Consider the following 15,164-nt stretch of genomic DNA (forward strand, 5'->3'; position numbering starts at 1 on the left):
AGCCCAAAATACATTTAACTCCAAAAAGTGGTCTTTTCTGAACTAGAAGGAACCAAATGAGAAGTCCTGAAGAACATGGTGACCCACACAGAAACTAAACGCAGGGGAAAAGCACAGGCTGACAGGAAATCAGTGGACAGAGGTGACATCTTTCCTTAGCCTTAACCATGCAAAATAATTTTAAAATAGAACCTCTGTTTACAAACCATTTGAGTCTTATCCTCTTGTGGCTACAGCCATGCTGCTAGCATTACAATGGGAGTAACCTTAACCAGGTGCACATCATTGCCCTCTCCTAGCTGGAATGAGTTTGCCATCTATGTGGTACAGTCCATGTGTTACTAGAAAATTAATAATCATCAGAGTAGTGACTGTGGGTCCTTTCAGTGCCAGACAAATGCTGCCTTAGCTGCAACTGTGTGGTTCAGACAGCAGCAAGCCAGCCTCCTGCAGCCCTCGGTGGCCACAGATTTGCTGTGATTACATTCCAGTGTAGCCAGACAAAAAAAGCTGCACAGACAATCACACTGCCAGTGAAAACACCAGGCTGTTCCCTCAGATGGGTTAGAAAAGGGCAACTGCTAAATTTTTCAGAGAGCTCTTCTAACAAAAATGAACTCAGCCCTAGGAGGCCCCAGGGCTTCAGCTCGATGAACAGACCCCTTCTGCCTACAGTTCTTCCTGAGACCTCCTGGTCTTGGCTGTAATAACAGAGAACATCCAGGATGCTTGAATCCCCACGGATGAGTTATGTCTGTTGTAGTCACGCAAATTGTAACCAAAACAACTCCAATGCAATTCCAATGTATTTTTGTGTTAGAGCGTCTTGTTCTTGCCTTTTCATTCCTAGTGACAGACTTAAAATCAGCTACCTTCACACTTCTCTTTGTGCAAGGATAGCATACCCATACTATGCAGATGACCAAGATGAAATGAAACTCCACTGATTAAGAAAAAAATCAAAACATTTTATGTAAAACTGATAAATTCAAATGTTGCCTCCTTCCTCTAATGAAATGGGATTTCTAAGCGACTCTACTGGAGTCTCCAGGCATCTGCAGCATTTCAGGGATTGTTAGCCCAGTTTTTTTTGTTATCATCATTCTCCAGCCAGCCCTGCTCCCCTCTGCCTGGACACCCTAGACACATAACCTCCTCTGGGTTTGGGCTGCACCCGATCTCCTGCTGCCATATATGGAGTCAGAAACTAGCAGCACATTTATGTCAGGAGGTTCACATTTGCTGTGTCTGTGTCTAAAGATCTTGCAATGGTGGGTCAGGTGTACTGTGCTTATTTGGAATCTCAGGCAGGCACTCAGCCCTCAGTGCTCGAAACCTTATCACATCAGCAACCCTGCAGAACCCTGTGTTTGCTCAGTGTTTGTAAACCAAGAGCAAGAGATCATTACAGTTAGTACAAAATGGTTGTCATTTATTGAACTCCAGGAGATTTCCAGGTTCCTTGTTCTTGCTTTGTAGCAGCCATGGGCAAGGGTAGCCCCCATGTCCTGACTATCCTTCATCTAGTTCTCCCTTCTTTCTTGGCTGCTTAAAGCATGTCTTGTTTGTAAACACCTTAGCTTCTTTAACATCCAGAGGCAGTCAGACAAAGTCTAGGATGTGGGGGAAAGAAAAAAAAAAACCCACTGGTGATGCTGGTTGTGAGTCCTTTCCCTTTATCAAGAGGGAGCAGAGTGGAATGCATCTCTTCTGAGGGAAATGACACCTCATTTCTGGCACCACTAAAGTATTTTGCAGTCTCTGGTGTGGGTGGGCGAGTGGAAGGACAGGTTCAGAAGCTTAAACTATGCTAAATCAGACAAACTCCTGATCTGTGATGGAATTTGAGCGGTGAGCTGTCAAGATAATTGAATATATACAATAATTTACTTCTTCCTTTGCTACAGATTTTCTTCTTTGAAACTCTCCATATGAAACCCTTCTGGAAGGAGAGGGGATTGACACGTGCACTGTCTCCACATCACACAGCTCAATACTGATGCATGTTGGGAATGCTGTCACGGTAAGAAATGGGATAGAGGCACCAGCTGCATGTGTGGGGTTCACCCTGCAGGGGGTGAAGCAGGGGGATGCCTGGCAGGGAACACCTCTCCACTCGAGCTCTGCCTCCCTCCCTACTCTCAAGGTATCCCACCTGTTTCCCTACCCCCTCTCTCTCTCTACATCACTCTGACTCATGCTTGCCTGCAACATTTCCACTTGGCAATTTAATCTTTCTTCTTAATTTACAGTTTTGCTGTTTGTCCCTTGACTTTCCTTCATATTTTCCTGCTTTTCCTCATATACTTCAATTCCCTTCCCGATCCCTTCTTTCCTTTTTCATCTTCATCTTTATTCCTTTTGTCCTTTTCCCTACCAAGCATCTTTCTGCTTTCTCCTCCAGCTTAGTCTCTACCTTGCTAATAAACATTAGCCTGTGTCCAGATACCTCTGCTCAGCTGAGCACACAAGAGACCTCAGGTTAAACAGAGATGAGACCAAGCTAGCACAGGGAACAAGTGAGCAATTTGTTAGCACATTGACCCTGTCCAGAAAGTGTCTGGTCTCCTGTACCTCTACCCCATGCCAAGCCACTGAAGCAGACAGGGATGAGGGGGCATGCAAACCCTTGGCACATAAACCTTCAATGCTCATGAGGCTTCCACAACAGCAGAATAGCTTCATTAGCTGCAGCTTGGAACTGACTTTGCTCCTCTGTACCTGTGAGCTCGAGAGTGGGCTTGGGTCTGTCTTGGCACTCAAGAAGAGTAGCGCTCAGTGTCCAATAGCAGAAATGCATGGCCAGAGTGGCTCTGTGCCAGACACAGGAGAGCAGACTGACCAGCAGCATGGAGGAATAAAAACTAAGGCTATTTAAAACAGAGATTCCGAGAAACATGTAAGGAGTCCAGAAAATTCAGACTTTATCTTGCTGCTCATAAAACTCAAGATAATGTACTTATGCAATGCCTGGCTACCTGCTACCTCACAATTACATTCAATGAAATCCATTATTAAAACAGTTCAAACATTACCATTTACCTCTTCATATTTACATCTCCTTACACCTTTATTAAACACTCATTAACTTTCCTAATCTTAGCTTCTGAACTTCTATTTGCTAAAAATTCAAAGCCAAGAAACAGTATTTAAAATGTATTCTGGAAGCATTCATGAAAAATACCAAGACAGTATTTTTCCTATGACACAAAGTCAATATGTTTTTGTCAAATTCAAAAGCTGCCTAATTCCCCTTCTCTGATAGAAGTTTTCAATTGAAATCTAATTAACTGCAGTCTAATCAATTCATATTTCTTTGTCAAATAAATTTGGGGTTGGCACTGAAGCCAAAAACTTCGTGGCTGTGACTTTCCTAGCTGTAATTTTGGACTTGCTATGAGTGTCTGTGGGAAGTGAAGCTTTTCTGCCTGGGAACTTTTATTTGGTCCTTGCATCTATGAATACCTGATATGAACAAGGCAGAAGACTTTAATTGCTCTCTGCTCTGAATTCCTTCAGCTATGTCAGGGGTTTAAGACTGACATGCACCTATGCCATGAGTAGATGGGATTTAATAGATGTCTTCTGTGTACAAGAATATGCCTTTCTATCCTTGGCTCCTTGATTCAGCCATCAAATTTTACAAACTGGAATTTCTACCACTTCAAAAAACACAGGGTGCATGGGAAAAACAGAAGACTAAGTCTGCCAGTTTTCCCTGTCTGAATTTTTTATTCAGATAACTCTGCCAAAAGTTGGAGCTGACATCTCTGCATTTACCAAAATGTACACCCCCTTGATATATGAGCCATCCCACAGCTTAAATCTCCCACATGGAGTTTGTGGGGTGGTGGGAAGACTGATTTTCCCCTAAATACTCCCACTTTTGTCATACACATCAGGATGAGAAGCAGGTCTCACTACCTTTGTTCTAGCTTCAAAGACTGTGGCTACAACAAAAAGAAGGAGCAATGCCTGTACTCCCAATGGTCCTGTATCTCCACTTATATTACTGAGCCATTCTGATGAAAGGAAATTAAAAAGCACATGCATTGCTAGATCCACACAGTCCTGGGTCCTCTGTGGCTGGAGGTGTAGCAATGTGCAGGGAACGTGGAGAACAAGGCTGGCTAGGCTCCCACAGAAACTCTATTAGCTGAATCTGTGGTGTTCCAAGGGATGGCAGGCAGCAAAATCTGCTTTCTGGTGTCCACAACTACCTGGATAGTGGGACTGTCTGCATTGGAGCAACAGCAAGGAGGCAGGAGGAAGAGCACACAGCTGAAGGGGTAGAGCATGAGGCACCTGTGGCATTCAAGACACTTCCTGTCATCTCTTGCTAAGGTTGGCTATGCCTGAGCTTGTACACAAGGAGAGCAGGGCATGAATCCAATCTCTTGTAAACCCAGTTGGACATATTAAAAGCAGAGCCAGGAGATTTTGATGAGGTCTGCCCAGATGCTGGGCAAGAGGAGGGCTACTGCTTCCACTCAGAGTCTGCAGGTATGGGATGCACATGTATTAGTGGATGCAAACAGGTTACTTGCCAGTCCAACAGGACCTATTTTTTTAAGATTGCTGCACCATGCCTGCCCTTATGCTGTCCAGTTGGAGCCACATCCTCACTTTCCTTAAAGGTCCTGGGGGCTATGGCAAAAGTTAGACTATTTCTAGGTGTCCCTTTTCCCCTGCTCAGAGTTTTGAGTTGTGGCCCATGCTCCCATTGCCTTTACTTACTCGCAGCTGCAAGAAGGCACAACATGAATTGATGCATTGGGAATGGGCAGGGGCAAGACTGCATGGACTGTGCTAAGCACATGAAACCCCCAAGCCACATCAGGGCTGCAGTCATTCCTGGATGAATCCTTAAAAGTGATGTCTTCGTGGATGCTCTGGCTCCCAACTAATGGGTTATTTGGACCCGATCTTTTGCTATATGGACATTGGTTGCTCCATGGTGCAAGGAGGCAGAGGGCTGCCAGGTAGTCCTCAGTACTGACCCTGCTATCAGCTCACCTGATATGAACTTAAAGAGCAAACTGTGCATTTGCACCCATTTTGCACAGCTTGGTGCCTCTGGGGCCAAGCTTCAAAATCCACCCTAAACAGCTGATTTGAACTCCTTTCAACACCTACTGTAGAAAGAACAGAATAACATCATATGGGGTGCGACCAGACATTACACAGTAGGCCTCCAAATTGCTCTGCAAACCACAGTGTACTAAGCTAAGTAGTCCAGCTTATCTCTTTTAAATTTAGAGCTCATTACGCTGCAAAATGACAACTCTGTGCTGACATAAAAGCTGAAAGATTAGTGAAAAAAAAAATCCCTTGCTAGTAAAACAAGGACTGCAAAAATTATATCCTTTTTTCCCCCTTTATAAAAAATAATAATAATAAAGAGAGTGTAATTCTGTTAGTAAAAAGACATTTCCTCGGGGAGTGTTAGATCAATTGCTAATTATACAGTCAGCTCCAGAGCTGTGATGCTTTGTGTTCTTAAAAAAATAATCTGCAATAGTGCCCCCTCCTCCAGTGCAAAACACATTTTTTTTTACCTTTTTTTTTTTATTGCTGTGCAAGCAAAAGCTGCTGAAAGCTTCCAGAGCCTGTGAGCCTGGTCCCTTGTTGCCTGGAATGTGATTATTTCACACCCTGGAACACTCAGATTTCTCTCCAAACTGTGTACTAAGAGAAAATGTCAGAGTTTCTTAATAGTTTCAGAGACATGATACGAAAAGACATAAGCAGGTTTTCACACTGTGATAAGAAAGCCAGAAGGAGTCGCCGAGCTCAGATGACTGAATACGAATGGTGGGGCCTCACTTTTAAAAACCAAGAGTCAGAACACAGGCTCTGAGGTCTGTATTTCATTGCTTAGGGAGGAGGGCGGGGGGAAGAAAAATGAAAAAGAAAAAAGAGTGTCTCCATTTGATCCTGTGAGCCTGCTGGTTTTGTTTTGTTTTTCTGGGTTTTAGGGGTTTGGGGTTTTTTGTGTGTGTTTTGTTTTTTTAAAATAAACCTAACATTCACGGAGCAGGGAATTAGCTTTTAGGAAGGCAAAAAAATCAGAGGCAATAATTGAGAACTACACATTACACAGAGAGGGTACCACTGCCTCCTTCTCTGGTGTGATTCATTTCATTTTGATGACTGCTTTCATTTCAATATGTTGCACATCTAGCAATAGTTTTACTAGGAGAAAGCAAATGAAATAATTAGTATCATTAGGAGGGAAAAATGAGTGCGTGTTGGAGGGGAGGGCTGTTCTGCTGGTATTTCTACCTTTGGTTAAGATGTTATTTAGCCTGCTGCTTGCTGATTTCATCTTTATCTCATCCCTACTTGAAACACCTAATTGCTATATTTATTACAGTTTTCTTTAACTTGCCATAATTTTATAGAAACTTTTATTTGGCAAAGAGCATTAGCTAACTAGGATTTTCTGAGCATTCTGCTGTTTACACTGCTGCTAATAAGTATTTAATGATCTGAGATTCTGAAGTCATAACTATGCAAATTCTGGCCAGGTCCCTGAAGAACCATAGTTAATTAAAAGCAAAGAAAAAGCAGAAGATTGGCAACACACTTCCCCATTTTGTGAGATTAAGGCCAATCAGTGTGTTTCAGGCTAAGCAGCACCTTCCCGGCATGGAAGGGCACCACGCAGAGACAATTTTGTTTCCTGGGAACAGGTGGGCATTGAAGGCTTGGGGGCTGGTACCTCACATCCTTCAGAGAGCTCCCTTTCCTGGACTGAAATGTGGAGGATGAACTTGGAGCCATAAGTGCTTTCCATGAAAGGGCAGAGTTAGCTTTCAGAGATACACACAGTGATGCTGCACAGGTTTGAAAAGAGCCTGGATGGGTGAATTTAGGAAGCATCATCACTGCAAGTTTATGGAAAGGATGCACTATCTAAGGAATTATGGGAAGCAGAAATCAAGGACAGTAGATAACTATCAGAAAGAGAAGGTAAAAATAATACCTCAGTTAATACCAATACTTTCCAGGCTAACAGTGTGGAAGCTGCATAAAGCACTCCTGAAGAAGCAACTAGCCAAAGGCACAGGGAGTGAGAAGAAATGTTCTGCTCAATCTAGGGGACTATCAGGTTTGCCCGAGATCTTCAGTTTTAAGGTGTCAGACAATCCTCTCCAAAGGCTGCATAACTACTCAGAAAGGATGCTTGGAAAAGATATCAGGAGAGCTGTGCTGACACGCTGTAAGTGATATGAAATTTAAAAAAACAAATTTAGGAAGGTTTTTCAGACCAGAAGGACAGTATTTACCCATAATGACGTGTTTTGAAACTAATTGTCTTTCTTATCATGACAGATATACCACATATTATAGACTTAGATTTATGTCCATTTCTGAAGAAGATGGAACAAGATATTCAGCTGAGCTCCTTAGTGGCACATTCTGGCCAACAGGTAAAAAAGGTGATGGAGGAATCTGGTAATAAACTGCTGGCTTGGCCAGCCACATAGAGCATGAGACTTGCAAAGCACTGGGCTAATCCTGTGCAGAAATATTAACCAGCATTTCATTAGAAGAATAATTAGGTTTTGGAGAACTGAGAGACACCAGTCAGGAGATTGTTAAATGAAAGAACAAAGGGGAAAGCGATGAAATTAGGAAAAAAGTTAATTCTGCAGAACCTTCATATCAAGAACAAAACTAATCAAGGCACTAAAAGATGTAAAGAGGGGAAAAATAATATCATCTATACACCAGTGCCAGGGGCCTGAGTAATAAAGAGAATAAGAATTGTCCATTTTATGAGCATAAACAGCCTAAATGGCATTAGAAAAGCCTGCTGGGAAAATCTACATGAAAGGAATATTAAAATCAAGGATTTTAACCTAGCTAGGGAGGCTCAAGTGGACAGAAAGGGAGGGGGAGCAACATACTCTGTCAAAAATGACATTTTCTAGTACAGAATCAGTGAAAATTTGGAAATGAGTACTTATGGATTAATTTTCTGCCAAATAAAGTACAGGATTCCTCCTGGCTGGAGAAATGGAGCTTCATAAAACTCAAGAGATGAAAGCAAGGTCCTGCATCTGTGCTGGACTGACCTGCTGGCCAAGGACTGATGGATAGTGGTGCTGCTGAAAAGGACCTGTTAGTCCTGGGGGACAGCAGGCAACACACAGTCCGTGCAAGGGATGCTGATGACACACTAAGCTGCACCAATTGGAGTGCAGCTGGTAGGTGAGGGAGGGACTATCCCCTTTACTTCATGCTTGGTAGACCACATCTAGAGTAGCACACTCACTTTTGGCCCTCCAGCAAAAGAAAGGTGTTGATAAACTGGAGCAAGTTCAGCCAAGGGTCACCAAGGTGCTCAAGGGTTGGAGCCTTTGCCCGGTGAGGAGAGGCTGAAGGATGGGGGCTTGTTCAACTTGGAGAGGAGATGATTTTGGTGGGACTTAGCAGCAGTTCCTTGATACTTGTTAGTCAGTCACTAAGGAGATTAAACCAGAATCTTCACAGTGTTACACGGCAGGAGAACAAGACACGATGGACATAAATCCAAAGAGGGAAAGAAGGTTCAGACTAGTTACAGAGATACATCAGCAGTGGGGCTGGGGTGAGGAAAGATGGGGCAATCACCACCTGTGGTGGTTGTCAAGACTTGACTGGACAACTCTGAGCAACAACTTGAGTTTGCTGTTGACCCTCCTTTGAACAAGAAGGTTGGACTCAAGACTCCACAAGGTCCTTTCCAACCCTGATTACCTATGATCCTCTGAATGTGATCAGGTACGTCCAGATCACACTGAAAAACAGGCTGACTAGCTTCCCATGATATTTGTCTATAAATCATAGAGGAAAAGCATTTTCTTCATCTATCTCCAAGAGCTGAATTCGGGCAATGCACTGGGGATATCTAAATCTCGTTGCAAGTTCCCAGCCTTACAACTCACAGAGAACTGCGTTTAAGGATGGAAGATGGAGAGGTTGTCTTTTAAGTGCTTTCTTTTAAAGAAAAAATTTATTGAAGAACTTAAACACTTGATTACATATGTTATGTACAAATCAAGTAAGATCATCAAAATACTGGATATATTTTGTGGATTAGAGATCATATTCATGAAATTGAAACAACACAGAATCATTTAGCTTGGTAAAGAACTTTAAGATCCTCGAGTCCAACCATTAATCCAACACTCCAAGTCCACCACTACATCATGAGCCTGTCACATCTACACATCTTTTAAACACCTCCAGGTATCAAACCGGACTTCAATTCAAGACATGCCCACGACTGTCAAGCAGTCTTTAGGAATATTTGTCAGGTATCCAAGAAGCTTCAATAGAGGCAAGAAAGGTGAACAGGCTAAAAAGACAGTGCAACATAAGGGAAAGCAAAAGCAGCAACATAATGGCAGGAGAAGGGAAGTTAATACCAATGAATATAAACTAGGAGATGGAAATTGTAGAAAAATTGTAATAGAACTGAATAAGCACATAAAACTGTACAAGTTAATCCCTGGAACAAGAAAACAGAATTGTCATGAACAAGTGCAAAAGCAGAAAATGTCAATTAAAAAAAGTTCTGTGAGGAAGGTCAGATGAAATATGTACACCAGAGATCATGATGAGCTAATTTCAGCTCCAGCTGTGATCAAGTATTTTAGGCTGTGCCTAAATAGAGAATATTGTAAGATAAGCAAGCCTGGACAATTTGTATGGGAAAGTTTTTTTAAAAAGGCCAGAAAAGATCTGGACCAGTACTGATGATTTTTGATTAGACTCAGAAAACTGGGAAAGCATCCAAGGGTCGAAGGAATTCTAATGTTGCACCAGTACACAGTGATCTCAATAGGCTGACTGGACTAATGCTCATCACAATACAGTAATAAAATTGCCAATATGCTGCTTTGATAGATTATGGATTCAAGGTGGATAATAAAATTAACCATAATCAACACAAGTTTAGGGAAAAATAGACATCATCAAACTAACATGCTATAATTTTTTACAAGATTAGAAGTCTGGTTCACACAAGTAATTATATTGATATGGTTGGAATGATACAAAATCATCATAACATACATTAGCTGGAGAAAAAAACCTGGCTATGTAATGAACCTTACATGCAACACTAAATGGGAACTCATTTGTGTGCAGATTCACTTCTGTAATGCACAATTCTTGCCACTTTGTTCTTTATTTATTTATCACAACCTGATAGAAAACTAAAAAAAGTCACTGATGGATTTTGCAGCTGAAGCATATTTTTGGGAGAAGAGAAAAGAAATTAAGAGGACAAGTCAGTGATAGAACAGCATGAACTGCTTTGGAAATGCAGATAATATGTATTCCAGTAATCCAGTGTGAACAAATGAAACTAACATATATCTGGGGACAAAGTTTCCTGTTCTTACTATTAGGAAGGTTTTTTCTCTCTTCTGAAGAGAAGACAGGGGAAAAAAAAAAGCCCAGCAAATAAAGCTTGTGCCAATGAAGAAAGCAGCTGAATTAATGGATAGGAATGACTGGGTGGGATACTACAATACTTGGCTGTAGGAACCAGGAATTTTCAGGCTGGATTAGAGAGACGATATTACCACCAAAGGCACTGGAGCAGCTACACAGAGCACTGTGCCTTGTTCTGGTGTCTACCACTTTTAAAAGCTGTTTAAGAACACTGAAATAATATCTCAAAATGCCAGGATATCCAACATACCATTCCTCTCATCAAAGGCAAGGTCAGGTTGGGATTTGACCACAGCAGGAGATGTACATGGCAAACACCGCAGCAAAATGGAAAGAGGTAAAGACAGGGCATTCTCTGAAAGGTAGACCAGCCTCTCCTCAGCCATTGGACTCTAAGCAACAAGTAGTTAAGGAAAGATTTTGGTCATCTTTTGGGGACACACTTGTAATCACAGTCATCCCCTCTAGCAATGTAGTGAAGTCTTCTCCCCCTTAACCTATGTACCTACCTACTTACTTACACAGGTAAATTGTATACCAGGACATCTCCCAGGAATGCCACAGAAGAGGGCAAAGATATACAAAATTCCCACCACAGACGGTTTAATTATAGCACTTGGCTCATGAGAGGCAGAACAATCACTCCATCTGTGGAATTCATGCCCTCAAGGCCAGGGGGACACTTGGGCCAGTGACATGAAGGGATGATGTCTCCCTTCCTAGAGGAACAGTGGCATCATCTCCAATCACACTGGAACACAACTGTCTCACAGAAGGGTGAGTAGGAGAAATTGCTCACTCTTTTATTGCTGGAGAACTGCCTGGTTTGAAAAGTTGATGAGTATGAGCCCAGGAATAAGTGACTCTTCCCCTAAATTCACACACATACAGACTCTGGCATTTCCAATGTGATTAGTGTTCACATTATCTCAACTTTCAACACATAGCAGGCTCTCAACTTTAGGAAACTGCCCTCTGAAGTTGCCTCAGGTCAAGCTCTTCAAATGCATCCATCGCTGTGGGAAACAAATGATGACAGACAAGACCTAATCACAAACACAGGGGAAGAGGGACTCCCACCAGGACAGCTGGTGACAAGCACAGTCTGCTTGAAACGTCTGGGAACTTGCAACCTCCTGTCACCAGCAAGCAGTTGGAACTGGAGTATTGACAAGCTGAATCTGCAGCCCTGGTTGTTTATGCATACAAGGGCATTGGCATTCTTCAAACCAAGTTGCCTTGCATGGTTTTAGGAACTGTGAGAGGAACAATGAGGTAGAGCATTGATTTACAACTGTTGTTTTGGGTTTTTTTCTAATCCTTTCATTAAAAAATGTGTTGAAGGTTTTTGGGGGAAGGAGTGTTTGAGAATGGAGAAAGTTCTGGTGATGTCAGCTCCTATTGCCATGGAAACTGAACAATTTTAGTGACAACAGAGTCTTCCTCCTTGAGCTGCTGGGTTGCGTGGGGAGCAGGGGCAAGCAGGGCAGGGGCACATGAGGGAATTCAGTTAACTAAAACTATAGCTTTTGGCTTCACAAGGAAGTGAGGAAAAAACTACAAATGATTGCCTGAATACATTGCTTATGTAACCAAAACACCATCTTGGGCAATAGCAGCAAATTGTTGTCATGCTCTTTGATAAAGCGTGCTGTTGTGCAGCAAGCCAGAGGGAGATACCTCAGCTGCCTGAGAATGGCCGGCAGAATGGTCCCTTGCCTGCGCTTCACTTTGCCATGCTACAGTTTATTCTTCCAACCTTTGCTGCCTTGGTGTTTATTTGGAAAGGGAGAAGGGAAAAGAAAGGTCTGGGAAGTACAGTCCTTGTTCTTGAAACTGAGAGAAGCCGTGTGTATTCTAGGGTGGGCATTACTTCCCAACACCATGGACATTTTCTTAAGAGAGAAGTTTATCACCTCCCTTGCAGAAAATGAGCATCTAGGACCATGAAAAGGAGAAGGCTCTTAGAGAAAACTGATTAGCCTCTGATCAAGATCTAACTCATTGTCATGGAGAAAACATGTAAGACCTAATGCAGGCTGTCCTCTCTGAGTCAAAAGGCTAAGGCAGTATCTGGACCAGAATAAGCTGAAGCCGTGGTCCAGGTGTGGAATCAATAAGGATAAAGCTTGGGGCTTACATTTCAGGTTAAATAAAAGCCTACAGTATGTAAGGGCAAGTTTAAGCCTCAGATTTGATTTAAACAGTGCAGACAATTTTAATGAATTTCAAAGAATAATGAATTAATAACCACAAGCTTTTATAACTCGAAATACATTATATAGTCATTAGTTCTATATAACTAAATGGAAAAATCTTTCTTTAGCAGAAGTCTTTTGAGATCAGATATTCTAATGAGATTACTATCATTTCAGCCTGACACCTCACGAGGACAATTGCATAGATATCAGGAAACAAATTTCTTTCAGTTTTGGACTTGAAATGAAAAATCCTCCCCACTGATTATTTTATATCTAAGGAGTTGATACTAAGTCTCCTTGGCACTGAAAGTTCAGATATTAGCTTTTTTTTCTAGTACTGCTATCAGGTGCACAAAAGAGTCTCTCCTCAAAATTCTGCCAGCAGTGGTGACAGAAGGAAATATGTAAATCAAGTATTCTCCTTTCTTGTCTAGGTATTGTGGATTTCACTTATTTTCTGCATGGAGTACTTGAGTTCACCCTCTTTCATTTAGCACTGCCCCACTGATTTCATCATCTCTTCAGATAGCATCACTCACATACCTTGCTTGCAGAGACACCAGACAGAGCAAGATCTTGAGCTCCCAAACCTTTTACCTCATATGCTGGTGCTCCTGTGTCCACTAGAGCAGAGTCTTTCTCCCAGCACACTGCAGCATATCACCCACACTGAGGAGCATCATGGGCTCCAATGTCCCATTTTCAAGCATAGCAGTTCTTCCCTTTCTTCCTCAAAGGCTGCTCTGCTAGGGTCGTGCTTTCACTGCATCCAGTTTCCAGCAGTTTTGCCACCAGAAGTTAAGACTAGGACATACTATGATCTGGCTTTTCTCATCACCTTGTGTCAGGGGCTTTAACTTTAGCTCAAACTCCTCATGTCAGGCCATTTAAAATCAGGTGTTCATCACAGCAGGCTCAGCTACAAGAAAGGTCTTCCTGTCTCACACATATTGTGTTAATTCAGAAAAGCCTACAGCTTTCATCTACCTGTCCTCCTTTCATGCACTACCTGGCCCTTCAAACTTTTACAACTGCACTGAGTTTGAAACTCTCTGCTCCTCCCAGAAGCAAACAATTATACACCCCTCCAGAGGGAATGACTTTCAAGCCTTGCTGTAGAAGAACTGTATCAAAAGCAAATATAAAGACAGTGCTGCTCCACACCACAGGGGAAAACTCTGCAAAGTGAGCTCAAAATCACTGCTGGCTCAGTCAGTAATACATGCACTTCCAGACAACAGTGGATGCTAGTAATTCCTTGCTGGGAGGAAGAGAAAAGTGAGGGTTTCTCTCTGAAAAGATATGCATTTTTTTTTACAGTGAGAACAGCAAGATTACATATTTATTTCTGACCTTTTTTATTATTATTATTATTATACCACAAGGCATTCTAATTGAAAATTAGAATTCCAAAAAAAGCACATCCCAGTGGTATCAGAAATGGACATTTTGCTGTGATTCAAAAGGCAAATCCTGTTAGACTTTCCACTTCATATGTGCAGAGGGGAAAATCAGAGCTTCACCATAGCAACTTTGTTGTAAAAAACACTCAAATGTCAGCTTGTCCTGATAGTACTGTGGATAACCCTGGTGCAATATTAAGGCAAAAAGCCCTGAGTAACAATAATTACATTCCTACCTTTGAAACACTGCTGCTGGAAACAGTGTTAGCTTTAGTTTGGTTCTGGTAGAGGTTGCACCTCTGCTACTCAGACATTTTGAAAACAAAACAAAAAACCCCAGAAAAGTTTCTGGGTTAGCTCTTCAGCTGGTACAAATTAACACCCTCTGCTGAAGTTGTGCTAGACAGATGGCTGCACATCAGCTGGGGAGATAAGCTACCTTGTCTACTGTTTCTTCCATAGGCTGCAAACCCCAGCACGTCTGATTCCAGTTTGGCAGATGTACTGGAGTAGCACCAGAGTAGAAACTTCCCCCTCGGTTACATCATTTCTGTTCTATGCAAGACTCTAGTAAACACAGAACAAATAAGCCCAGAAACTATCCACCTACCCAGCCATGACAATGAAGAAATCCAGGCGGTTCCAGGTATCTCCAAGGTAACACTTCTTGCCGAAGATCCCCAGGGCAACCATCTTTAAGACCATTTCCATGGCAAAGAAGATGAAGATGAAATCATCAAATACCTGCCAAACAGAAACCCAAGAGCACATCTGATAAGCGTTCCCAGCCTTTGACTTTAAAACCCAGAATGTGACATAAATACAAATTTAAGTACTTCTGAAAATGAGTTAGAAGGGCTGAAAAAGCTTCTTCCATGCAGCCCTGGCACCATAGCTTCCTGCTGCTCGATTTCACAGAAGGTTTCTGTAGCTTCTTTTTCCCCCTATAGGTGAAATAATTGATGCAGACTCAGAGACTCCTTAAACAGACTCGAAAGGAGGTGTTGGCTCAGCACCAGCAGGTCCAAACCCAGCCAGGAAAACACTGTTCTTCCAAGGTCCCCCAGGAGGGACTCCTCATCACCCTGCTGCAAATGGCTGAGCTGAG

At 42.3% G+C, this 15,164-nt stretch overlaps 2 protein-coding genes across 2 annotated transcripts in view; one reads left to right on the forward strand and one right to left on the reverse strand.

Moving 5' to 3' along the window:
- Positions 1-15,164, reverse strand: part of CACNA1I (calcium voltage-gated channel subunit alpha1 I) — a 173,296-nt gene that overhangs the window by 77,989 nt on the left and 80,143 nt on the right. The window contains 1 exon segment of the mRNA XM_050324168.1: positions 14,667-14,800. Within this exon segment, the coding sequence (XP_050180125.1) occupies positions 14,667-14,800 (134 nt within the window).
- RPL3 (ribosomal protein L3) overlaps positions 1-15,164 on the forward strand; it is a 263,879-nt gene that overhangs the window by 3,906 nt on the left and 244,809 nt on the right. The gene's annotated exons all lie outside the window — the stretch shown is intronic.

This window comes from Myiozetetes cayanensis, unplaced genomic scaffold (assembly GCF_022539395.1).
Source record: "Myiozetetes cayanensis isolate MyiCay16 unplaced genomic scaffold, myiCay2020 scf3, whole genome shotgun sequence".
In the NCBI taxonomy this organism is placed as follows: domain Eukaryota; kingdom Metazoa; phylum Chordata; class Aves; order Passeriformes; family Tyrannidae; genus Myiozetetes; species Myiozetetes cayanensis.